General features: G+C 38.2%; 2 protein-coding genes across 6 annotated transcripts; one reads left to right on the top strand and one right to left on the bottom strand.

Annotated features, from left to right (window-relative positions):
• The first annotated feature begins 1,760 nt into the window (after positions 1-1,760).
• On the top strand, positions 1,761-7,653 carry LOC137038688 (uncharacterized). 3 transcript variants are annotated; one of them, XM_067413497.1, is made up of 9 exons: positions 1,761-2,536; positions 3,496-3,661; positions 4,819-5,057; positions 5,145-5,355; positions 5,685-5,729; positions 6,210-6,251; positions 6,876-6,943; positions 7,249-7,292; positions 7,569-7,653. In XM_067413497.1, exons 1-9 carry the CDS (start codon positions 2,324-2,326, stop codon positions 7,627-7,629), a joined length of 1,089 nt encoding a protein of 362 aa, XP_067269598.1. In that variant the 5' UTR covers positions 1,761-2,323; the 3' UTR covers positions 7,630-7,653. The 3 variants fall into 3 exon arrangements, with proteins under 3 accessions (XP_067269598.1, XP_067269597.1, XP_067269599.1); XM_067413496.1 differs by having other exon boundaries at positions 4,819-5,355; XM_067413498.1 differs by lacking the exon at positions 6,876-6,943 and having other exon boundaries at positions 4,819-5,355.
• A 4,143-nt stretch (positions 7,654-11,796) lies between these two features.
• On the bottom strand, positions 11,797-20,872 carry LOC137038687 (uncharacterized). 3 transcript variants are annotated; one of them, XM_067413492.1, is made up of 19 exons: positions 20,211-20,872; positions 19,278-19,625; positions 18,900-19,026; positions 18,546-18,638; positions 18,098-18,305; positions 17,683-17,852; positions 17,485-17,583; positions 16,918-17,150; positions 16,651-16,829; positions 16,484-16,577; positions 15,937-16,281; positions 15,624-15,741; positions 15,458-15,549; positions 15,235-15,352; positions 15,028-15,144; positions 14,394-14,585; positions 14,025-14,177; positions 13,074-13,270; positions 11,797-12,972 (listed from the first exon to the last, which is right to left on the bottom strand). In XM_067413492.1, exons 2-18 carry the CDS (start codon positions 19,377-19,379, stop codon positions 13,074-13,076), a joined length of 2,637 nt encoding a protein of 878 aa, XP_067269593.1. In that variant the 5' UTR covers positions 19,380-19,625; positions 20,211-20,872; the 3' UTR covers positions 11,797-12,972. The 3 variants fall into 3 exon arrangements, with proteins under 3 accessions (XP_067269593.1, XP_067269594.1, XP_067269595.1); XM_067413493.1 differs by having other exon boundaries at positions 19,278-19,404; XM_067413494.1 differs by lacking the exon at positions 11,797-12,972 and having other exon boundaries at positions 13,194-13,278.
• Between the last annotated feature and the right edge of the window lie 3,351 nt (positions 20,873-24,223).

Here is a 24,223-nt window from a genome sequence, read left to right as displayed (position 1 = left end):
TGTGGTTCTCCCTCACGCATCCAGCCCCGTTGGGGTTGGATGCCATGGTGCAGACGTGGCCGAGGCTGCGTCTGTACGCATTTCCCCCGATTGCTCTGCTCCCGGGAGTCCTGGAGAGGGTCCGTCGGCAGGGGGTCAGTCTACTTCTGGTAGCACCCCGTTGGCCGACGCGAGTTTGGTTCTCGGATATCATAGCCCTGCTGGCAGGTCATCCATGGCAGATTCCTCTGAGGAGGGATCTCCTGTCTCAGGCGGCGGGGACGATATTCCACCCCCGGCCGGAGATTTGGAACCTTTGGGTCTGGCCCCTGAGGGGGCCAGGTACCTAGAGGCTGGCCTGTCGGCAGAGGTGGTAGAGACCTTACTCAGCTCCAGGGCTCCGTCCACAAGGAGACTGTACAGCCTCAAGTGGAATGTATTTTCCACTTGGTGCAGGAGGCGTGAGGAGGACCCAGTTAACTGCCCAGTGGCTTCAGTGCTGGAGTTCCTCCAAGATCGCTTCTCTGCGGGCCTAACCCCGTCCACACTCAAGGTGTACGTGGCTGCCATTGCGGCTTTCCACACTCCTCTGGGTGATGGGCCTTTGGGTAGGCACCAGCTGGTTGTACAGTTCCTCCGTGGGGCTCGGAGGATGAGGCCTGTGGCTCAGTCCAGAGTTCCAACCTGGGACCTGGCAGTGGTTCTCGAGGGGTTGGCTGAGGCCCCCTTCGAGCCACTGGAGTCAGCAGAACCGAAAAATCTGACCCTTAAGGTGGCTTTTCTACTCGCCATCTCCTCTCTAAGGAGAATGGGGGATCTCCAGGCCTTGGCAGTAACGCCGACTTGCCTGGAGTTTGCCCCGGGTGGAGTGAAGGCCATCTTACACCCTAGGCCGGGCTATGTGCCTAAGGTCCCATCGAGGGTGGTCAGGTCTTTGGTTCTGCAGGCATTTCATCCTCCGCCTCGCGTGACGGCGGAAGAGGGGAGACTTCACCTACTCTGCCCGGTCAGGGCACTCAGGGTGTATCTGGCGAAGTCCGCACAGTGGAGGAGATCTCAACAATTGTTGGTGTGTTTTGGCTCACCCAAGAAGGGGTTGCCTGCGTCTACCCAGACAATCAGTAACTGGATTGTCCAGGCAATAACCATGGCTTATCAGGTGCGCAGTTGCCTTCACCTGTAGCCGTGAGGGCACATTCCACCAGAGGCATGGCCTCTTCGGTGGCCCTCCTTTCTGGGGTCCCCTTGCAGGATATCTGCGAGGCGGCGGGGTGGGCTACTCCACACACTTTTATCAGGTTCTATAGCCTGGATCTCCCTGCGACGCCTGGCGCGAGGGTGCTCCAACCCTAGTTGTGCCCGGTCTCCGGCTTCACACTAGGACAGGCGCTACCCTCGGTGTGGCCTAGTGGGTACTCGTTCCCCAAAGCGTTTCGACGCAGTGGGAAGTTCCCTCGATAAGGGAACGGCTCGGGTTATGTATATAACCCTTGTTCCCTGAGAGGGAACGAGCACTGCGTCGTACCGCCACACCTCGGCACGCCTGGAGCGCATGCTTCAGAGCAAAAAACTGCCGCCATTATGCGCCGGCCCCCCTTTTATACTTCCGGGTACGCCGTCACAATGACGTCATCACGCACGACCAATCGGATTGGACTAGTGTTTATTCAGGCTTCAGATTCGCTGATGCTTAGGGAGCATCCCCAAAGCGTTTCGACGCAGTGCTCGTTCCCTCTCAGGGAACAAGGGTTATATACATAACCCGAGCCGTTCACCAACATCACTGTAATGTGCCAGTAATAACATTATTAGTTGGCCTAACCACGTTACTGCACATAACGTTGCCTTTAGATCTAGGGCGAGGAACCCCAGACTTACGTCACGCGCCTTTTAAAGACCTTTACGCGCCTTTTAATGACTTTTACGCGCCTTTAAACAGTTGAACAGGACATGGAAAACCGTGATTTTTTTTATTATATCCGTTTATCTTAAGTATTTATAAGGAAATGTGATTCTCTCACTATTGGGGTAAACATTATAAACCTTATATCAACATATCTACATAATTAACATTTTATGTTCTTCCTGCAGATCCTTTTCAACTTCACCTGTCTATTATCACCACTATTGCACCTGATTTAAAAAAAAAACCAACGGCACTTTTAAGAGCCAACCTTCATCTCTTCTCATCTTTTCTATCTCTCATATTCTCACTATCTATATCTCCATCTTTCTCTCTAGTTTTATCTATTTCTTAACATTTCCTCTCTGTCTTCATTTGTCTACTTGTCTGTCTTATCCGTCTTTGTCAGTCTGTCTGTCTGTATCTGTCAGTTTTATTATAATGCCTGGGGGGTCTACGAAAAAGGTGTGTCCCTTTTGTCAGGGCATTTTATTTTGTGCACAAAAAATCTGCTCTCATTGTAAAAAGGAGCAGCCTCTGAAGCAGCGTCTCAAGAAGAAGCTTCAGAGGTTTGATGACAAGCGAGAAGAATGGGTTTGTGGTCACAAGAAGAACCACAACGTCGCATCCATCAAGGATGAAGCCATCCTCATGGTATGTACAATTTCTTACATGACATTACAGTGTCCCAGATCATCTAGGAAGTAAATTCAGTGTTACCATTTGTGATTTTGTTAGCATTCCAGTGCAAGGTCAGAAAGGCATTATTTTTGGCCAATATAGATCGTTAAATAAAAGTATCTTTGTTTAAATTGATATTTTGATAGATTTGAAATTTGTAAATTTAAAAGTGCAATTTAACACAATTTTTAAGTCAGATGTAATTGTGAACTTGTAAGAATGTAATTTATTGTTCTGTTTTTAGTTGTAATATAATTGTCAAGCACATCGTCACCTTACAGTCCTAAATTATCTACCGTAGCTGAGTTCATAACAAATACGGGCGGGCATTATGCAATATAATAATCAAACTTTCTTATCAAGTGAATGAGAAATAACAAATGGACTGCATTCATGCTGCTACATTCATACTGTACTACTCAAAGCACTTTACAATTACAAACGTCAACTTAAATTTATGTGCAGCATAGATTGCCACTGTCCAATTGCAGAGTGGTTACACAATCTTATCCATGTAGGTGACAAACCCAAGCTACTAATGTTGCAAAAGTTATATTGTACCCTCATGGTGTCAGATTGATCAATTTGCAGTTTTTCTATATAAGAGTTAGTGTTTGCCTCTACTTTATGAGCTTTTCCTGTTTGCACATACTTAGTTATACAAAAATTTACCTAATATCCTAATAAGTTTTGGCATAAAAGAAAAACTATCATTTTGACCCATAAAATGTATTGTTGGCTATTGCTAGGGCTGTGACGGTCGCCATGACCACCGTGCCACCGTCACAGCCCTAGCTATTGCCACAAATATACCTGTGCAACTTTTGACTTTTGTGGACCAGGGTCACATATTTTCTCAATAATGAATATACTTAGTTATTTTTGATGTTGTTTTACTATTACTTTAAACAGCATACACATTGTTATTGCAGCTTGAGAAACTTCATGCCATTGGATACAAGCCAGTTCTGCTTCTTGGAAAGGAGACCAAAAAAAAAGAACACAAGTGTGAAATATTAACCCCTCGCTGCACACTCTCCACCTATGCCCAGGACTACCTTCAGAAGATAGGTTCATTTTATGAATACCTTTGTGAAGGTGAGATGCATGCACTGTATTTTTAAAGTCAAAGTTCACAACTTGTGTTGAATGTGCCAAAGATTTTATCAATGTTTAAATCTTAAAGGGTGGCTCACCCTTAAAAATTTAATTTATTCAATGTTTAATATTACATTCAGTGTAATCCATGTGCATTTATGCTAGAACATTATGAGGACATTCATACATTATAATTATCTCACATAAATGCTGAACAAAATGGGACCATTATGAAGAAATGTTAAGATAAATTGATTAATCACTTTTTTTCTGCTGCTAAATGATTGTATGATCATAGGCTCCTCTATCTGTCGTCTCTATCAACACAGTGATGTCACATCACATGTCTTGTAGACGCAAATGGAAAGAATAATTTAAAATTTTCACAACTGACTAAAGCGATTTTTACAGGGACATAAACGAATTAGACCCATGAAATTTACAAAGACCCATTTTAGTCACTGAGTCAATGAATCAAATGATAATGAATCTCCATATACAAAACAAACAAAATTATATAAACAAAATTGAGGACAGTGCTGAAATGTAGAGCATTAATGGAAATTGCATAAAGACTAAAGCCCAAAGTAGTTTAGCGCACTACACACAGTCCAGTCTGAACTGAATAGTTTTACCCAGTCTGTAAACAAATATTACACTTGGTGTCATTCATTTTATAGATATTATGAGCACTCAGTTTTTTTTCCTGCCTAAAATATATATTGTATTTGTTTATAGTATTAGAAAATCAATCAAATATAGATTTGCAGATATTAGCCTATTATTCTTAATGAAAATCACAACAACGAAAAAGTACAATGACAAACTCCCTTAAATAGACGCTTTTACATCATCATCTTGATCATCTTGTCATTTAGCTCCTTGCTCTCATGATAAATGAAATCTGCCTTCTGCTGCTGGTCTGTGTTGCCACTCTCATTCAGCTCACGCTGTAATTGTAGTGTTTGTTCTCTAACTAAACTATTTGACTTTATTACTATAAACAAATACAAAAAACAGTGGGAGCATGATGTAACCGGTGCTAAGCCTGAACAACAGGTACAGCGACTATCGCAGCAAGGCTAGTACAGTTCAAGCTCATGGTTAACCTCGATGTTTTAAGTAAGCAAAATACAACACTTGTTTAACTTGCACAGGCTGGACCCAGAATTCAAGTGGCAATGATGATCAGCTGATTACACTGCACCTCACACCCTGTAACCCATTGGAGAACACGAGCAACTGGGAGGAGGTGAGAGCCATGCAGGCGAGCTCTACGGAGGAGCAGGGGCAGGTGAAGCAGGCGAGCTCTACAGAGGCGAGCTCTACGGAGGAGCAGGGGCAGGTGAAGCAGGCGAGCTCTACAGAGGCGAGCTCTACGGAGGGGCAGGAGCAGGTGAAGCAGGCGAGCTCTACAGAGGCGAGCTCTACGGAGGGGCAGGAGCAGGTGAAGCAGGCGAGCTCTACAGACGGGCAGGGGCAGGTGAAGCAGGCAAGCTCTACAGAGGGGCAGGAGCAGGTGAAGCAGGCGAGCTCTACAGAGGGGCAGGGGCAGGTGAAGCAGGCGAGCTCTACAGACGGGCAGGGGCAGGTGAAGCAGGCGAGCTCTACAGAGGGGCAGGAGCAGGTGAAGCAGGCGAGCTCTACAGACGGGCAGGAGCAGGTGAAGCAGGCGAGCTCTATGGAAGGACAAGGTAATTAGGACAGATAAAAAGAGTTACCAATTGAAACATTACATTTCATTCTCACGACACCATTTTCCCTGAACAAGACAGCAAATTAAACAAATTGGGATTATCACAAACAGGATGGACAAAAGCTAGTTAATACGAGTTAATGCACCAACCTTAATTCACTCGCAATAGCAATACATGAACTTTACACCTATAAGAACTTGTACTGCAGCACTTTTGTAATGTTGTGATCTTCCAGTATTTAAAATAAGAAGACTTAAATAATAAGAAATAAAAATCTTTATTTGGTGAGTAATTTTCTTTCTCCAAACCTACAACTGTCTTCACAGGGTCAGCCTGGGACACAGTCAAGAGTCGCAAAAAGAGAAAGTCAGGTATGTAAATAATGTTTGTAGTGTAATTATTGGTGGTTAGTAACTCTTACCATAGCTCGTTTGTCAACCAGATTCTCTAAAGGAATTTAATTAATTAATTAATTAATTAGAATTTAAAGGGGATCTATTATGCTTGTTTCTAGTTCTATATTTGTATTCTGATAGTAGCTTTGCAGTTACAAAAAAATCTAATATCTTAAACTGGCCTTTATGCAGACCCTAAGTTCATCGTCTATCTGAAACAAGTTGTTTTAGACTAAGCATTCTAGAAGCCTACTACTAAAATGTGGAGCCAAATATAAACGGCTTGTTTGCACACACAATTACCGAAATAGAGAGCATGGTCTTTTCTCATATTTTGGGGGACTCTTAGAAGCACAAGGGACCCATATTTAGGTTGAAAAGACAATACAAAGTGCATCTTTTTTATTAATGATTTATTAATTTTTTCTGAGTGGATTGTAATCTTCTATCCCACAGAGGGACCAAGGAATATGCCTGACAAGAAAAAGCCCCAAAAGAGTAAGTCCATGTAAATCCAATGATTGATGCATCAGTGTGTTGACTGTGGCGAGGTGGACGAGCGAGACGAGGGCGTGATGACGAAAGAGCGTCACCTGCGAGCCACACCAGTCTCGAGTCCTCTCATGAGGGAGGACACACACACACACACACACACACACAAATCTAACTTTTTTCCAGACAAGCACATTTTTTACTCGGACAAGTGAATGACCATTTTACTTATCCGAAGGAGAGACAGGAGCATGCTTAATGTCGAGCCCTAAATTATATTTTAGATTTGAATGCACAATTGTTTTTTAAATAAATAAGAATTCAACACTTTGCATACATCTGTTATTTTGTCTATTATCTTTATTTAGTAAAGTCTGGTGCCTTTAGTCTCTTCAAGGAAGGTATACAGTTTATTATTAATTTAACAATAGTATCGGATCGGTATCAGGTATCGACAGATACACAAAGCCCAGGCATCGGTATCGGTATCGGGACTGAAAAAGTCGGATCGGTGCACCCCTAGTGATAAACATCACCTTACAAGTCTGGTCACTACTTAAGTCTTCATAGTTGTGTTTATTTTGTTCCTAATGTAAGAAATATTTGAAACATGTTTTTTGATGTTCACAGATTGCTCCTACCACACTCGCCTAGAAGCTTTCCCCATCAGGAGTGTAGTAAGAGAAAGAGTGAGAAAGGTTAGACAGTCATAAAAGAAATCCATAGTGTAGAGAGTATGCAGACTGTAATATAGAATTAAGAAGCTTCCTTGTGTTGTGGCAATACATACTATACACACACCATAATTGTTAGGTAGATACTTTTTATGTGTTTAGTCTTTTTGAATTACAGATTCGGAAGGATATTGTACTGTAAAAGTCATGATCAGATACTGTAAATATTAACAATGACCCACTGTATAAATGGAACTCAATGCCTATAGCCAAACACAATAGCCTTATGTTAAGAATGGAATTAACGTTTCTTTGTTTTTTCTTGGTAGGGCAAAGCAGAAATTTTGGTTGACTGGCAGCCCTGTCCAGTATGGTATGTACTCTTCTGTTTTTCTGCTTTATGAATGAATGCATGCATTGTTAATTTACTTTAACTTCGTTCATGTTTTTTGCTAAAATAATGTAGCAAATTGTTCTGTTTCATAAACTGTAGTGGTCCTTCATAATTGAATATTAAACACTGTTATACAAATAAAATACATGTTTTGTAATGTGTGCTTTACACTTTATGAAAATAATGATAAAAAAAGGTTTATGTTTGTAGGAAACAACAAACAAGTAACAGAAACTAAATCACTTCTGTTTTTAGTGGTGAAGAGTGGGCCCAATCCTGGCAGCCAAAGGATTTTCTCCAAATGAATGAAAATTAAATAAAATGTATGTTTTGAAAGCCATTTTGGTTTCTGCCTATTTATTATTAAATTGTTTCTGTGGTGCATTTGAAGTCATTTCTCATATTTATGTAAAGGTTAAAATCTCCAATAAATGTGACACATGGAGTTTAATCTCAAGTAGGCTTAAATAGAAATGTACTTAATCCAACTCCATTTCCTTTTCGGATGTTCTTCTGAAACATGTTTTTATATTTATAACATGATTATACATTGCACTATATGTTATTTTATTACAGTTGGCATATAACTTGATTTCATATTCTGTTGTCTTCTTTTAAAGTTAACCTCAGAGTTCACTGTTAAGAAATACAGCCGTATGGCTTATTTAACAATTATGAAGCTTGAATATGAAGTTCAACAAGTAAGACTGATCATCTTCGTACTCACCCATTACATAATCTCTCCTGCTTTCACTCCAAACTCATCAGGTATCTGAGTGTTTACGTCTTAAACCAATCTTATTTTTGTCTCAACCCTTATAAGCCAATTGTGTCATAGTTGTTAGCTGTTCCTTTCTCTGTTGCTGTCAGTTTTCATTTCAGGCAAATCAATGCAACCCTCTTCCACCCCATTCACCTCCAGTCATCACATTCAGCTCTCAGGGGGACCTTCCTTTTCATATCATGCATTTCTCTACAATTCTCTACACCAAGTATCATTGTGGTCTATTTGCCAAAGAATGTACGGTTTCTACTTGTTATGCATCTTGTCAGTAAATTGTTTGATCACTCTTTAAGCTTCTTGTGAATAATTAAGCAATAAATATGCATTAGGTGTATTTTCACTTTGTGGAAAAATCACAAATACACTACAATAAACACTTGCACAAGATGATCATTTTTGTTTTTACTTTTCCAATCATGTTAATTCCAAACACAATATGACGGTGATATGGAAACAATCTAAAAAAAACATAAGCTACAATGAGCATATCTATGTGATAAATTTAATTGTACATCTTTATTGAATGTTTTAAGTAGATTATTTTGAAATTAAAATTTGTGGTAGCATTTAATTATAAAGATAGGCCTGCCTATCTGGATAATGGTTATAGTTACTAGAATTTAACAGTTTTTGTCACTAGTTAAAAGACAGTTACTGATTTGTTGTGAAGGTCTTGATTGGAGAGGCTATCACACATTTTGGAAGTCTTCATAGGCCATAATTACAACAACAAAAAACACTGTTTGAAGGTTGGCATTACTCCCGCCGACATTGATCACTAATAACTATATATAATTAATAACTCGATTTTAATTTCTACAGTACTACTACCAGCTAAACGATTAGCAGACATCCTGACGATTTTTTCTTTTTTTTACCCTGATCATCTAAATGCAGTATTTTGGATGTTTCGGCTGTAGTAGATTGTTGATCACCGTAGTCCTGCTGTGGAAACAGGAAAAACTACAAGTATGGTGGCTCATTGATACGCTTTGTAATGAGTTCTATTGCGCCTCTCATGTGGGAATTGTAGTTATAAATACACTGGAGACGGCCCTGATACTTAGTTGTTCTAAAAATAGCAGTCAAATATCCCCGATGAACTGACATTTTCAGCGTTTTTTTCACCCTAATCGTCTAAAAGCATAACAATGTATGTTCTAGCTGTAAGAGATTTTTGATATATAAAGTAAATATACATTTTTAAAACCCTAACCCTAACCAAACTCAGGAAACTGGAAGAACTTCAAGTATGGCCGCTGATTTGGAGCTTAATAGGAAGTTTAATGGCGCGTCTCTACTGGTAATTGTAGTTTTTAAATACATTGGCATATTCTCCATAATTAGATGTTGGTAGGATTAAACAATGGGCATTCCTAAGGGTTTTAGGGGGTGGGAAAGACATTGGTGTTATCAGATTGTAAAAACATTATTTTTAAATGGGTGAAAATTGCTTGTGGGCTATTTTTGATAGTGCCCAAAGTTGGTGCCAAATAGTGACTAATACTCACATGATAGCTGAGGTCTGAAACTCTCTATAACATTTGTCCCATGTCTGGAGACCTTCTTGTTGCTGGATTATAAGCCTTCAAACATGGTCCAATGTCAAGGTTCAAATGTCAGTATTCAGAAATCAGAAGCCATGAATAATCTTCATACTGACATATGTTATTCTCCAGATCAAGACCTTTCCAATGATGTATTTGGTTTAGCTCTAAGACAAAGTTTTAATTGTATCATTTCATTGACACCTGTCCCGGGTCTATAGATTCAGAGAGCACTCTGAAGGCCCAGTATAATGAAGCTTTGTGTTTGTTTGTTTTTTTGTTTTGTTTTTTCTTGTTACATGGAATTAATGACCCAAGTTAGTCAAACCAAAGTTTATAAAATGACAGAATCTGTTTTATTACCCAATACATTTGGTTTTGTTCTATGACAATGTTGTAATTCTCAGTTTCATGGATAGAACTTTGCCCAAGCATAGCTTCACAGACATGGCCTAATTATTAACCTTATTTTCATGATGGCATGCAAGATCTGTTTTCAGCCCTAACCCAAGTACTTCAGTCCTTCCCCCATGTCTGTAGTAATGCACTGGATGGTCATTTAAAAAGGTGATTTATTTTGGTGACTATTTCTGCAAGTTTTTTTTAAATGATAAACCCCAAGGGATGATTCATTTAGTTTTCAATGGAGTCCTTACCACATAATAACTAATGTACATGAAGCAAAACAGACATAACAATAGAAATACACTCACACATACACAGACTAAAACCTGGCCATCCACATGATGTAAAAGAAAACGTGATTCATCAGATCAGACCACCTTCTTCCATTGCTCCGTGGACCAGTTCTGATGCTTACATGCCACTGTTGGCACTTTCGGGGGTGGACAGGGATGAGCTGTGGGCACCCTAAATGGTCAGCAGCTATGCAGCCCCATATGCAACAAACTGCAATGCACTGTGTATTCTGACACATGTCTATCAGAACCAGCATTAACTTCTTGAGCAGTTTGATCTCCAATAGCTCGTCTGTTTGATCGGACCACACGGGCCAGCCTTCGCTCCCCATGTGCATCAATGAGCCTTGGCCGCCCATGACCCTGTGGCCGGTTCTCCACTGTTCCTTCCTTGGAGCATTTTTGATAGATACTGACCACTGCAGACTGGGAACAGCCCACAAGAGCCACAGTTTTGGAGATGCTCTGACCCAGTCATCTAGACATCACAATTTGGCCCTTGTTAAACTTGCTCAAATCCTTACGCTTGCCCATTTTTCCTGCTTGTAACACATCAACTGTGAGGAAAAAAATGTTCACTTGCTGCCTAATATATCCCACCCAGTAACAGGAACCGTGATGAAGACATACTCAGTTATTCACTTCACCTGTCAGTGGTCATAATGTTATGCCTGATCGGTATATTCAAGTTCAAGTTCAAGAGTTTTTATTTGTCACATACACAGTTATACAGAATACAACCGGCAGTGAAATGTAAATGTTGTTGGAAATGAGGCCCAGGACAACAGTATCATCCGCAAACTTGATGACAGAGGTGGAGCTGTATGTGGACAAACAGTCATGCGTGTAGAGCAGGGGACTGAGGACACAGCCCTGTGGAGCTCCCACACTCACGGTGATGGAGGTGGAGGTGAACTGTCCTACTCTCACCACCTGAGGTCTGCCAGTGAGGAAATCTTCAATCCTGTGAGAGAGAAGAATTCAGTCCGAGATCCAGGAGTTTGTTAGTTAGCTTAATGGGAACTATGGTGTTAAAGGCTGAACTATAGTCAATAAATAGCAGACCAGATATAGGTATATATCTTAATATTACATTATCTTAATTTTAAAAACATTAAAGGCTCATCTTTGAAAAATACTTTATTTTTTGTCTTTCACAAAAATACATCAAAGCTTATTCAAACAAGCCACCAGGCTGTATTTAATAACACTGGACAATGAGGTCAAGTCACCTTGTAAAGCACAAACAGAACAAGGAATCAAGTTATATCAACTGTAAAAATGTACAATATAAAGTATAATCATAACACATAAAACTGTATTTTTCTGTTAAATACTATCTAATGCATTATACAAGTACTTAATGTATGTGTTAGTTAAATTTCCTGTAACAATGTACAATGTGTTTGAAAGGACAAAACTGACAGTGACAGATAAATTGTCAACAAATTAACCATTTTGAAGAAAGAATTTTTTATTCATGATGTTTATTTTCAATGGTACAGTTATATAAAGCTACATAACAGTTATATCCTATAAAACACTCAATCAACACCCCTCTGGGGGGAAAAAGCAAAGATCCTACGCTGCTGCTGCACTGAAGAATAAGTGAATGTGGGGAAATGCAAGTAATTATAGAGGAAGGGTCATAAGTAGGGCTACACAATTTGGGGCAAATATCTAATTGTGATTTTTCTGGTTAAAATTGCGATTGCCATTTTTGCAAATGAAATGTGTGTGTATATAACATTTTGTGTTTACAGTGGGTACGGAAAGTATTCAGACCCCTTACATTTTTCCCTGTTTGTTATATTGCAGCCATTTGCTAAAATCATTTTTTTTTTTCTCATTAATGTACAAACAGCACACGATATTGACAGAAAAACACAGAATTGTTGACATTTTTGCAGATTTATTAAACAAGAAAAACTGAAATATCACATTTCCTAAGTATTCAGACCCTTTGCTCAGCATTTAGAAGCACCTTTTGATCTAATACAGCCATGAGTCTTTTTTGTAACCGTGGCCAGATCTGTGCCTTGCCTGTAACGTCTTCTATACAGGTGTGTGGCTTTCCTAATCAAGTCCAATCAGTATAATCAAACACAGCTGGACTTAAATGAAGGTTTAGAACCATCTCAAGGATGAGCAGAAGAAATGGACAGCACCTGAGTTAAATATATGTGTCACAGCAAAGGGTCTGAATACTTAGGACCATGTAATATTTCAGTTTGAATGATGACAAAATGTTTTTCTGTCAATATGGGGTGCTGTGTGTACATTAATGAGAAAACAAATTAACTGAAATGATTTTAGCAAATGGCTGCAATATAACAAAGAGTGAAAAAATGTAAGGGGGTCTAAATACTTTCCGTACCCACTGTATATATTAACATGACTAATAATAATAATAATCAGCAAATTACTTAGAAATCTGAGATTGGTGCATCTATACTGAGAGGTTTGTGCATCTTCAAGGAGGATTAATGTGCTTGCTAAATTGACAGTTTGAATTTTTGACAATATAGAATGCATAAAGATTTTGATGTGGTTAATCAGTCAGCATACTAATAATACACAGATATAGGGCAAGTCCATTTCCTCCAACAGTCCATTTGTGCATCTTCCATCTAGGGAAATGGAGAAAAAAAGTTTTAGTTTTATTTGTTTTAGAAGCAACAAGGTGTGTAAAGCATTAATAAATACACTTATTTAATAAATTAATAAATACCTAAATTGTGTTTTCCTCTTCATCCTCACTGGTGTCTGGACTACTGAGGCCACTTTCATCTTCCTCTTCAACATGTAGAAGGACAGAGGCCTCAGGACCTAAAGCAGTCTTGTACTGTTGAAGGACCACTTGCATCCTTTCTGACACCTCTGACAGTCTTCTTCTTAAGAGACAGCAAAGTCCCTCATTTCCCTTGTCTATATGTCTCAAAATAAATAAAAAAATACATTAAAGACAAACTACATATTACGATAGCTTTATAAGGCCAAAGAACTTCAATGGAGTAAAAAGATTTCACCGATTCAAATATACATGCCAGGCTGGTTGGCATTTGTATGTGCATACTATGGCTGCCCTAGTACCAGGCTAGCTTCTGCATAAACTGACTTGAGGCAACATGATTGCTCACTGAGGTAACTTTATGGAGCTAGGTCTAAATAAGTAGAAAAGTGTTTTGTTTTTCACCCAATGTCTGATAGCTGTTTTTAAATTAACACTAAATTAAAAAATAACATTTTAAATGAACAAAAACAATTTAAATTAATAGTTTTCATCTTTACTACAGTTGTGCTAAAGTAACACGTTGTGTAACATTCATGGAGTTACATCAGGAAAAAGGTGCTTGATGATGATAACCAGCTAGGTTTTCTATGTTGACTGGAGGAGATAAAATAAGATTAATCTTGATGTTATGCTAACCCCATGTAACATATCAGGACAGAAATTCCAATGTTAAAAATGATTTAGTTAATTTCTACTTTCATGTAACAGCCAAAGTACAACAAATTTGCCCATACTGCATCTCAAACAACTGTGACACTTTAAAGCCTTACTGACTTATTACAATAGCGAACAACTCCACCCAAGTTCTTTGACTAAGACTGATATGGTTTATTTAAAAAAACATCTTGAAATTAATACTTTAAATGGACAGCTTTTTATTCAACTTACCCTCCTCAGCCAACTTGTTCTTGAGAACCACCGTCAGGCTCTGCAACCATGTGCAGTGTTGTGCCATCTCCAACACCAAAACCCTTGTTTCCTCTTGCAGTCGCATTGTCAACATCACTTGGTCATGCAGTTGTTTCTTGGTTGAAATGTTTGCTAAGAATCAATAACAATTATATGTATACATTAGACAATCTTGCATTGCATTGCAATGTTTCTTAACAAACAAACAAACGTACTTTTTTTAATAAGAAAATACACATATAAAACTAATTAATATTACAACACTCAATGTTACACGCCTGCCTATGTTCAGTATACTGTAGCAGAACTGTAAATAAATTACTGTGAAGCATCTGAAAACTGACATACCACTGCCATGAACCTCCCACGGCCATATTTGACACACAGTGCTCTCTCCAGTAAGGGAATGCTCCACCACAGCTATGTCAATGTTTGTGGCAGAGTCTAGTACATGATCATTGTATTTCTGTATCTCCTGAAGAAGGAGCTTTTTGTCTTCTGCCAGCTTCCTTCGAAGGCGATGGCGAATCTTGCTGCTGTCTAAACACATGAAGTATAGGGGTAAAGGTTTGTGATTTAACTGTTCAGCAAAAAAAAATTGCACCCAAAAAGTGAAAGCAAAGCTGCAGCTATTGAAGTATGTAAAAATTATAAATTAGATTGACAAACAGGTAATTCAGAGGTTCAGTGTATAACATTTAGGGGATCTATTGGTAGGAATGGAATACAGCACTATATATATGTATAATATATAAGCCCATATATGATTACTTTAGAATGGGTTTTTAATCTAAAGATTAATCTAATCTTCAGAGCACCAGCCTGTGTGTTTTCAAGCAATTCTGAAGAGCTTGGTTAGCTGCTTCAGGTTTGTTTGATTAGGGTTGCAACTAAACTCTGCAGGGCAGTGGTTGTCTTTGTTAGTTGAGTAGGATGCATATAGTAGCTTGAATTTTCAACCTATTTTATAATATAGTTATACCATTCTGACGGTAGAGGGTTTGTTTCCGCTGCCTCACACTAAGGTAAAGCCCCTCAATTGACTGCTGAAGTCCTCTGTGTGCGGTGACTTGACTGGCATGAGATGTATCTGGTGTCTCTGTAGAAGTAATAGTGAAAGCAAATCCACTGTTTCAGATAGTAATGGAAAAGGATATTTGTTGTTTTTATTGTATCTGGTCATGCTTACCACCAGCTGCCCATTCCTTTACATCAGAAAGCCACTGTGACACCACTTCATCTGTGCAGTGTAGCTCTGTTTTTAGCTCTGACAGCCTTGCAGTCTCATTCTGTAGTCTTCGACAAGTCTGATAAACAGTGTTATACAATAATCAGGATTAAAACTTTGTGTGATTAACAACAGGCCAAGTGCACACAAAAAGAACACACAGAACTATTTATAAGAGACTTACCTTCACATATCTTGTGGATAGTGCCTGATGTAGAGAGAGGCTTTTTTTGTGGTTCCACCCCATAGCGTGTAGTGTAAGCATGTCCACCCGTGCTGTTGAAAGCAAATAATGAGATTACACTTAATCTATAAAAAGTATGCAGGAATATTGCAAACACTCTGATCACCTGCTTTGGACATATATTTGGTTGTCAGGGCGCAACGTGAGAGGTAGCTGTTCACTTGCTCCACCTCCTCACCAGCGGTTGTCCCTGCTCCTTCCTGGTTCTTACCACTCCATTTAATCTGTTAGTAAAGGGTGGAAGAAATTCAATTCAATTTTATTTAATTTATATACAGTAGCCCAGTATAACAACTTAAAGGGCTTTAAAATCTGTACAAGAAATGGTTATACAAAAAGGATACATAGAATAGTGTAGCTCTTCATAGTTTTTTTTCTTCATTACAAATGTACATATAATGCAAAAATATTATACATACCTCACACTTAGTAGCATGGGCTCGAGCATGCATAACACTTAGAAACGGTTTCATCGTGGTCAGCTCCTGAAGAGCAGGAAGGACACCAGCAACTTTCTGCAAGTATGGCCAATATTTGCAGGCCACATCCATCGCAAAGAATTGCGCCCTGGCTGGCATGAGCTCCTTTTGAAGGTACAGAGGGTAGGCAAATATCTCCCCTCTGTACATATTAAGGGCTTTTAGGAGGAATCCGTGGCGACACACAGCAACCTCCATCCCCTCTTCATCCAATTTAGAAGCCCTCCTTGAAGTCTCCCTCGCTGCTGTCCACTGGGAGTCCCCACATGTGCCTCTTCCTTGTGTCTATGACACATAACACACACAACAAATCAATTATAAATGTTGTAGATATTTTATATACAATATATTATTGCATTTATTCTCTCAATTTGATTTTGGAGTAGTAGTTAGTTGGCAGAAGTAGTTGAAGTGGGGGGAAATCAAGGTCGGACATAAATGGCTATTTTTTTAACAACTGTTTTTCTCAAGTTATGATTAAACTTGCATTTCTCACTGCTTTCTGTACGGTGTCAACAAATCTAGACACCGCACTGTCTTCAGCCACAAAGAGCCCCTCAAAAAAGCCAGAATCATCAGAGCTGAAGAAGAAGAAAAAATCCATTAATTAAATATTTAAAAAACAATAATAAAAAACACTGGAACAAAGACCACCTTCCGTTTCGGCGAAAGCGATATAGCTTTCTGTTTCCGTCTGCTGAAACAGCCAACATTTCTGGCGTGCAGGCTGGGCAGGTGAAAGGAGCACTACAGCAGAGCTGGTCTTCCTCAAAAGTTGTATAGGAAAACTCTAAGAAGCTGCGCTGCAGTGCATCGCCGTTGATATTTCCAGACTGAAAGAAATATAGAGTGAAATAGTATTTGTGATGTTGTCTACTTATGGAAAGAATTTTATAATATGGTAAAAACAATTACACTTACTCTTCCTCCACACTTGGTGCGATGCTCCAGCAGCTTTGCGAAGGCTTGTCTGGAGAATCCAGGAGCTATGACCTTTAGTTCCTGAAAGGAGCTCAGGAGGTCAAGAGTATACAGCGTGGAATTGTTTACAGAGGCTGGCCAATATCCACTCCTAAGTAGGTCCTTCAAATCAGGGTACCACTGCTGCTGGCATGTTTGACATATGTATAGTGGCTGATGCAACTCAAAACGCCCTAGGAACAAAAAAAGTCAATTAAAAAAATTATAAATACACATTTACCACATACTTTATTTTACAACAGTTAGTTCATTCTGCCCATCCAACAGTTACTTCATTTTTGTGCATGATTGAGATACACTGAACAAGTTGCTGCCAGAAGAATTGTGTGATAACTTTATGATGTCTGTTTCATCTGTACCATCTGAATGAGCTTTTATTAGTGTTTATGCAGGCGCAGTGAAGCGAATTTTGGTTTTCTGACGTTTCAGTGGGGAAACTTAGAAATTTAGACATAATTTCAAAAATCGAATCTACAACAGAAATTTAAATAGTTTTTATTTTTTTACCATTGATGGTAATTAAAATCACTGGTTTGCCTGGAACCAAGGTGAAGTTTGAGCCTTCACAGGAGCAGACTGACATCTTTACAGTCGGCAAAATGCAAGCTGGCAAAAAGAAAGAAAACCACTCATTTAGATAGATTATTTTTAACTGGTTGCAGACACACATGAACAGCAAAATTAGGGCTATTTGAGAGAACGTACCTTGCTCATGGATGCAATATCCAGCTTCCCCTTTAATGACACAAGAGGTTGGAGGAATGGCTTCAAAAAACCCATTAATCACACATTCCCTGTTGTGGAGTGGCTGTTTTTTGTGATGCAATACATCACAGTCCCCACAGAACCACTCCTCAGGAAGACACTCTCTGCACCTAGGGAGAAAATAGAACAATATTATAATATAATATAAATACAATATTAAATAAATACAATATATAAAATAAATACAATATTTATTTGAAATAATATTTCAAATAAATAACTCATATCAAATACAATAAACTCAATTTAAGCTATTCCAAAATTAGTTAAGATACTAGGTTTGAAATTCCTTTATAGGAGTGCATAGGGGCTCAGTGTTTAGCACAGTTAAAGTTTAACATTAATGAAAACCAACCTAATAACAGCAGGCTCGTGGCAAAGCCAACACAAGGGATGACCAACAGCCTCTTTTGCAATAAGGCATTTTAGGTTGTATGGTCTTGCTTCTTTCCAGCGCTCTGAGGCTTTCTGCTGTCGAAAAGACCATGATGAAGCAGAGCTTCTTTGAGGCTCAGCAGAAGGACATGATGCCAAAAAATAAGACAACCTCTTCATATTTTTTTCTGTAAAGAAAATACAAAATAAAGTAGTAAAGGACTATTTAGATGAGGACCAGTTACAAGTCAACTGATCAATATTTAGAATAAACATGCCATTTCATGATTCCCAAATATTGGCCCAAATATTTACTAAATTGTGTCTTTAATCCATCTACTGGACTGTCCGTTTTGTCTAAGGGGTTTTTCTTTAAATATACATGGATTTAAAAAAAAATAAAACTTAAATTCATCCCTGTGACTTACCAAATTCCTCTTGAGGATTTAATTTTGCAGAGGGTACAGTAAGTGGAACCTCCACACTGGGTGACAGGGAGCACTCAGCTGTGGGGTATGTGACTGTAAAACAGTACATAAAATAATTAGGCTATCACTGCATTCATGTCTTCTTTTTCCAACCTATATATACTGAACAATTTATGAAATCAGACATATTGCTAATAAGTACTTGGTATTGTCTTTTACTATAGTGCCACTGAATGGTTTATCTACATTTTAATGTCTTTTTAGATATTGGAATATTTTAAACTCCCAACAAGCAATTAGTGTTCTAATTTGAGTTGGTAAATTCCTACAAATGTCAAATAATTTAAATATAACCTGTAGATGAGGCTTGGCGTCGCCCTCCTCGCCTCCCCCTTGGTTTACCACGTCCTACAAAGTCCCTTTTAGAGGTCTGTGGAGGATCTTCTCCAGAGAGTGCGTGTTTCCTCTCCACAGCTGCTCTCTGTGTGTTGGGAGTAAATATTTATTGTAAGATTATTAAATATATATATATATATATATATATATATATATATATATATATATATATATATATATATATATATATATATATATATATATATATTGTTTTATTACTGGAACCAAAGGACAGGTAACTAGTGAAACTAATGAAAACTCAACATAGTGTGTTAGTAAGATGTTGAACGACTTATGTCACAGTATGAAATGATTAAGGTATATAAAAACTCTAACCCTGGCTTCAGCTAGAATGTGGTCATGTTTTATTTCAAGAGCCATGCGTCTGCCCTCTTGGTAGTGGGGATCCTGTGAATCCAGTTTATGCTTGGTGGCCATTGCAACGTAGACAGATACAGACAGACTGACAAAGACGGATAAGACAGACAAGTAGACAAATGAAGACAGAGAGGAAATGTTAAGAAATAGATAAAACTAGAGAGAAAGATGGAGATATAGATAGTGAGAATATGAGAGATAGAAAAGATGAGAAGAGATGAAGGTTGGCTCTTAAAAGTGCCGTTGGTTTTTTTTTTAAATCAGGTGCAATAGTGGTGATAATAGACAGGTGAAGTTGAAAAGGATCTGCAGGAAGAACAGAAAATGTTAATTATGTAGATATGTTGATATAAGGTTTATAATGTTTACCCCAATAGTGAGAGAATCACATTTCCTTATAAATACTTAAGATAAACGGATATAATAAAAAAAATCACGGTTTTCCATGTCCTGTTCAACTGTTTAAAGGCGCGTAAAAGTCATTAAAAGGCGCGTAAAGGTCTTTAAAAGGCGCGTGACGTAAGTCTGGGGTTCCTCGCCCTAGATCTAAAGGCAACGTTATGTGCAGTAACGTGGTTAGGCCAACTAATAATGTTATTACTGGCACATTACAGTGATGTTGGTGAACCCCGATGAGTAGTCGAGATAAAATGACATCGTCTAACTTAGATAACTAGAATTAGCTTATGTTGAAGTTAGCTAGCCATTTAGCAAATCTATTTTCACAAGTTTTTCTTTTCTTTTCTTATAATGAGGAAACCATTAGTCGGGCTTGCACTTCGTTGCACTAACATGTAAATCATGTGAGTCTAATGGCAAATAAAGCATCAATTATAACATTATAGCAAAAACATGATCATTAATTACGAGCCTCTCAGACTCATAACTTACCTGGACAGTGGTTTGAGCGCAATGAGAGATCACAGAAGAAATCACCCAATGGCAACGCTGACTGGCTCCGTCTCCATAGCAGCGGATGATAAGGCTCATGGGTAATGCTGGCGTCCACTAATTAATTACATTAAAACTTATTTATTTTAATCTAATTAATATCCAAAACGAATCCCCGTTCTTACAATCGAAGAAGAAACAATAAACAAATATGGTCATAACGGTTGATGATAAGGCTCATGAGTACTGTAAGATTTACTGTAAGATTTGACAAACCAAGCCGATGGAAAAACGGCAACATTAAAATAGCAACATTTAGAAGCAAAAAACAAAACAAACAAACAGGATAAAATCTCCTGAATAAATGTTGAGTAATGTAGCGCTTAAATTTTAAAAATGAATAAGAAATGAGAAAAAAAAAACCTGAAAAAAACAGCGTCTGTGCTATGCAGAACGAAAAACGTGGAGTATGCACGAATTGTACTTCCCATTGAAATACTTTAGATTAAAAATCGTGCGTAGTGACACGAAATGTTCTTCCCATTGAAATACATTAGATTAAAAATCGTGCGTAGTGACACGAAAAAAAAGGGAAATTCGTGTCCGTGAACACGAATCAATAGATTAAAGTTCGTGATTATGTCACGAACTGCCGTGAGACTGGGTTGTACTCTCAGTGCACAGCGACTTAAATGCAATGCATTAGAAACCACTAATTTCTTGAATGCAGCAAAGGTTTTTGTATTTTGCAAAAGTCTTCTATTGCACAAGTTTTTTCGCATGCAATGCAAAAGCACTTATCTCTTTATTGCACCGTGAATTCTTATATGCAAAGCAAACGCGCTAATATCTTCATTGCACGAGATCTATGCAATGCAAAGACACTATCTCTTCAGTGCAATGTGAGTTTTTTAAGCAATGCAATGCAGAAGCAATAATCTCCTCATTGCACAAGTTTTTTTGCATGCAATGCAATGCAGAATAACTAATCTTATTGCACAAGGTTTTTCGTATTCAATGCAATGCAAAAACACCTACTCTCAGTGCACAGCGACTTAAATGCAATGCATTAGAAAACCACTCATTTCTAAAATGGACAAAATGTTTTTGCATGCAATGCATGCAAAAGTCTTCTATGCACGAATTTTTCGTATGCAATGCAATGCATTGCGAAAGCACTTATCTCTTCATTCCATCGCGAATTCTAACATGCCACACAAAACCGCTATTAACTTCACTGCACGAGATCTATGCAATGCAAAGACACTGGCTCTTCGGTGCAATGCGAGTTTTTATGCAATGCGATGCAAAAGCAATAATCTCCTCATTGCACAAGTTTTTTTCCATGCAATGCAATGCAGAATAAACTAATCTTATTGCACAAGTTTTTCCGTATTCAATGCAATGCAAAAACACCTACTCTCAATGCACAGCGACTTAAATGCAATGCAATAGAAACCACTAATTTCTAAAATAGACAAAATGTTTTTGATGCAATGCATGCAAAAGTCTTCTATGCACGAATTTTTCGTATGCAATGCAATGCAAAAGCAATAATCTCCTCATTGCTCAAGTTTTTTGCATGCAATGCAATGCAATGCAGAATAAATAATCTTATTGCACAAGGTTTTTCGTATTAAATGAATGCAAAAACACCTACTCTCATTGCACAGCGACTTAAATGAAACCACTAATTTCTTGAATGCAAAAATGTTTTTTGAATGCAATGCATGCAAATGTCTTCTATGCACGATTTTTTTCGTATGCAATGCAAACAAAAGCACTTATCTCTTTATTGCACCGCGAATTCTTATATGGAAAGCATAAGCGCTTATATCTTCATTGCACGAAATCTATGCAATGCAAAGACACTGGCTCTTCGGTGCAATAAGAGTTTTTTATGCAATGCTATGCAAAAGCAGTAATCTCCTCATTGCACAAGTTTTTTTGCATGCAAATGCAATGCAGAATAACTAATCTTATTGCACAAGGTTTTTCGTATTCAATGCATTGCAAAAACACCTACTCTCAGTGCACAGCGACTTAAATGCAATGCATTAGAAACCACTATTTTCCTGAATGAACAAAACGTTTTTGTATGCAATGCATGCAAAAGTCTTCTATGCACGAGTTTTTTCGTATGCAATGCAATGCAAAAGCACTCTTCTTTTTATTGCACTGCGAATTCTAACATGGAACACAAAAGCGCTATTAACTTCATTGCACGAGATCTATGCAATGCAAAGACACTGGCTATTCGGTGCAATGCGAGTCTTTTATGCAATGCAATGCAAAAGCAATAATCTCCTCATTGCACAAGTTTTTTTGCATGCAATGCAATGCAGAATAAACTAATCTTATTGCACAAGTTTTTCCGTATTCAATGCAATGCAAAAACACCTACTCTCAATGCACAGCGACTTAAATGCAATGCATTAGAAACCACTAGTTTTTTATGTTATGCAAAAGCAATAATCTCCTCATTGCACAAGTTTTTTGCATGCAATGCAGTGCCGAATAACTAATCTTATTGCACAAGGTTTTTCCGTATTCAATGCAATGCAAAAACACCTACTCTCAGTGCACAGCGACTTAAATGCAATGCAATAGAAACAACTAATTTCTTGAATGAACAAAATGTTTTTGTATGCAATGCATGCAAAAGTCTTCTATGCACGAGTTTTTTAGTATGCAATGCAATGCAATGCAAAAGCTCTCTTCTCTTTATGCAAACCGAATTCTAATATGGAACTCAAAACCGCTATTAACTTCATTGCACGAGATCTATGCAATGCAATGACACTGGCTCTTCGGTGCAATGCGAGTTTTTTATGCAATGCAATAAAAAGGCAATAATCTCCTCATTGCACAAGTTTTTTTGCATGCAATGCAATGCCGAATAACTAATCTTATTGCACAAGTTTTTCCGTACTCAATGCAATGCAAAAACACCTACTCTCAATGCACAGAGACTTAAATGCAATGCAATAGAAACCTCTATTAACTTCATTGCACGAGATTTCTTGAATGCAAAAAAGGTTTTTGAATGCAATGCATGCAAAAGTCTTCTATGCACGAGTTTTTTCGTAAGCAATGCAATGAAAAAGCACTCCTCTTTATTGCACCGCGACTTCTAATATGGAAAGCATAGGCGTTATATCTTCATTGCACGAAATCTATGCAAGGCAAAGACACTGGCTCTTTGGTGCAATGCGAGTTTTTTATGCAATGCAATGCAAAAACAATAATCTCCTCATTGCACAAGTTTTTTTGCATGCAATTCAATGCAGAATAAATAATCTTATTGCACGAGTTTTTCCTTTTCAATTCAATTCAATGCAATGTAAAAACACCTACTCTCACTGCACAGCGACTTAAATGCAATGCATTGAAAGCACTAATTTCTTGAATGAACAAAATGTTTTGTATGCAATGGATGCAAAAGTCTTCTATGCACGAGTTTTTTAGTATGCAATGCAATGCAATGCAAAAGCAATAATCTCCTTATTGCACAAGTTTTTTTGCATGCAATGCAATGCAGAATAACTAATCTTATTGCACAAGGTTTTTCGTATTCAATGCATTGCAAAAACACCTACTCTCAATGCACAGCGACTTAAATGCAATGCATTAGAAACAACTAATTTCTTGAATGAACAAAATGTTTTTGTATGCAATGCATGCAAAAGTCTTCTATGCACGAGGTTTTTCGTATGCAATGCAATGCAATGCAAAAGCAATCTTCCTTTATTGCACCGCAACTTCTAATATGGAAAGCATAGGCGTTATATCTTCATTGCACGAAATCTATGCAAGGCAAAGACACTGGCTCTTCGGTGCAATGCGAGTTTTTTAAGCAATGCAACGCAAAAGCAATAATCTCTTCATTGCACAAGTTTTTTTGCATGCAATGCAATGCAGAATAAACTAATCTTATTGCACAAGTTTTTCCGTATTCAATGCAATGCAAAAACACCTACTCTCAATGCACAGCGACTTAAATGCAATGCAAT

The sequence above is a fragment of the Pseudorasbora parva genome, chromosome 13, assembly GCF_024679245.1.
Source record: "Pseudorasbora parva isolate DD20220531a chromosome 13, ASM2467924v1, whole genome shotgun sequence".
In the NCBI taxonomy this organism is placed as follows: domain Eukaryota; kingdom Metazoa; phylum Chordata; class Actinopteri; order Cypriniformes; family Gobionidae; genus Pseudorasbora; species Pseudorasbora parva.
The sequence above is the reverse complement of the archived record's forward strand: the minus strand, read 5'-3'. Positions and strand labels throughout refer to the sequence as shown.

Bases quoted from the DNA above. Each gene is read 5' to 3' on its own strand.
- LOC137038688 (XM_067413496.1), top strand. From the start codon at position 2,324: ATGCCTGGGGGGTCTACGAAAAAGGTGTGTCCCTTTTGTCAGGGCATT. The intron at 3,662-4,818 runs GTGAGATGCATG...TAACTTGCACAG, and splicing joins TTATGAATACCTTTGTGAAG to GCTGGACCCAGAATTCAAGT. The intron at 6,252-6,875 runs GTAAGTCCATGT...TGATGTTCACAG, and splicing joins CAAGAAAAAGCCCCAAAAGA to ATTGCTCCTACCACACTCGC.
- LOC137038687 (XM_067413492.1), bottom strand. From the start codon at position 19,379: ATGGCCACCAAGCATAAACTGGATTCACAGGATCCCCACTACCAAGAG. The intron at 15,145-15,234 runs GTAAGCATGACC...TTACTTCTACAG, and splicing joins AAAGGAATGGGCAGCTGGTG to AGACACCAGATACATCTCAT. The intron at 14,586-15,027 runs GTATAACTATAT...TCATGTGTTTAG, and splicing joins AACCCTCTACCGTCAGAATG to ACAGCAGCAAGATTCGCCAT.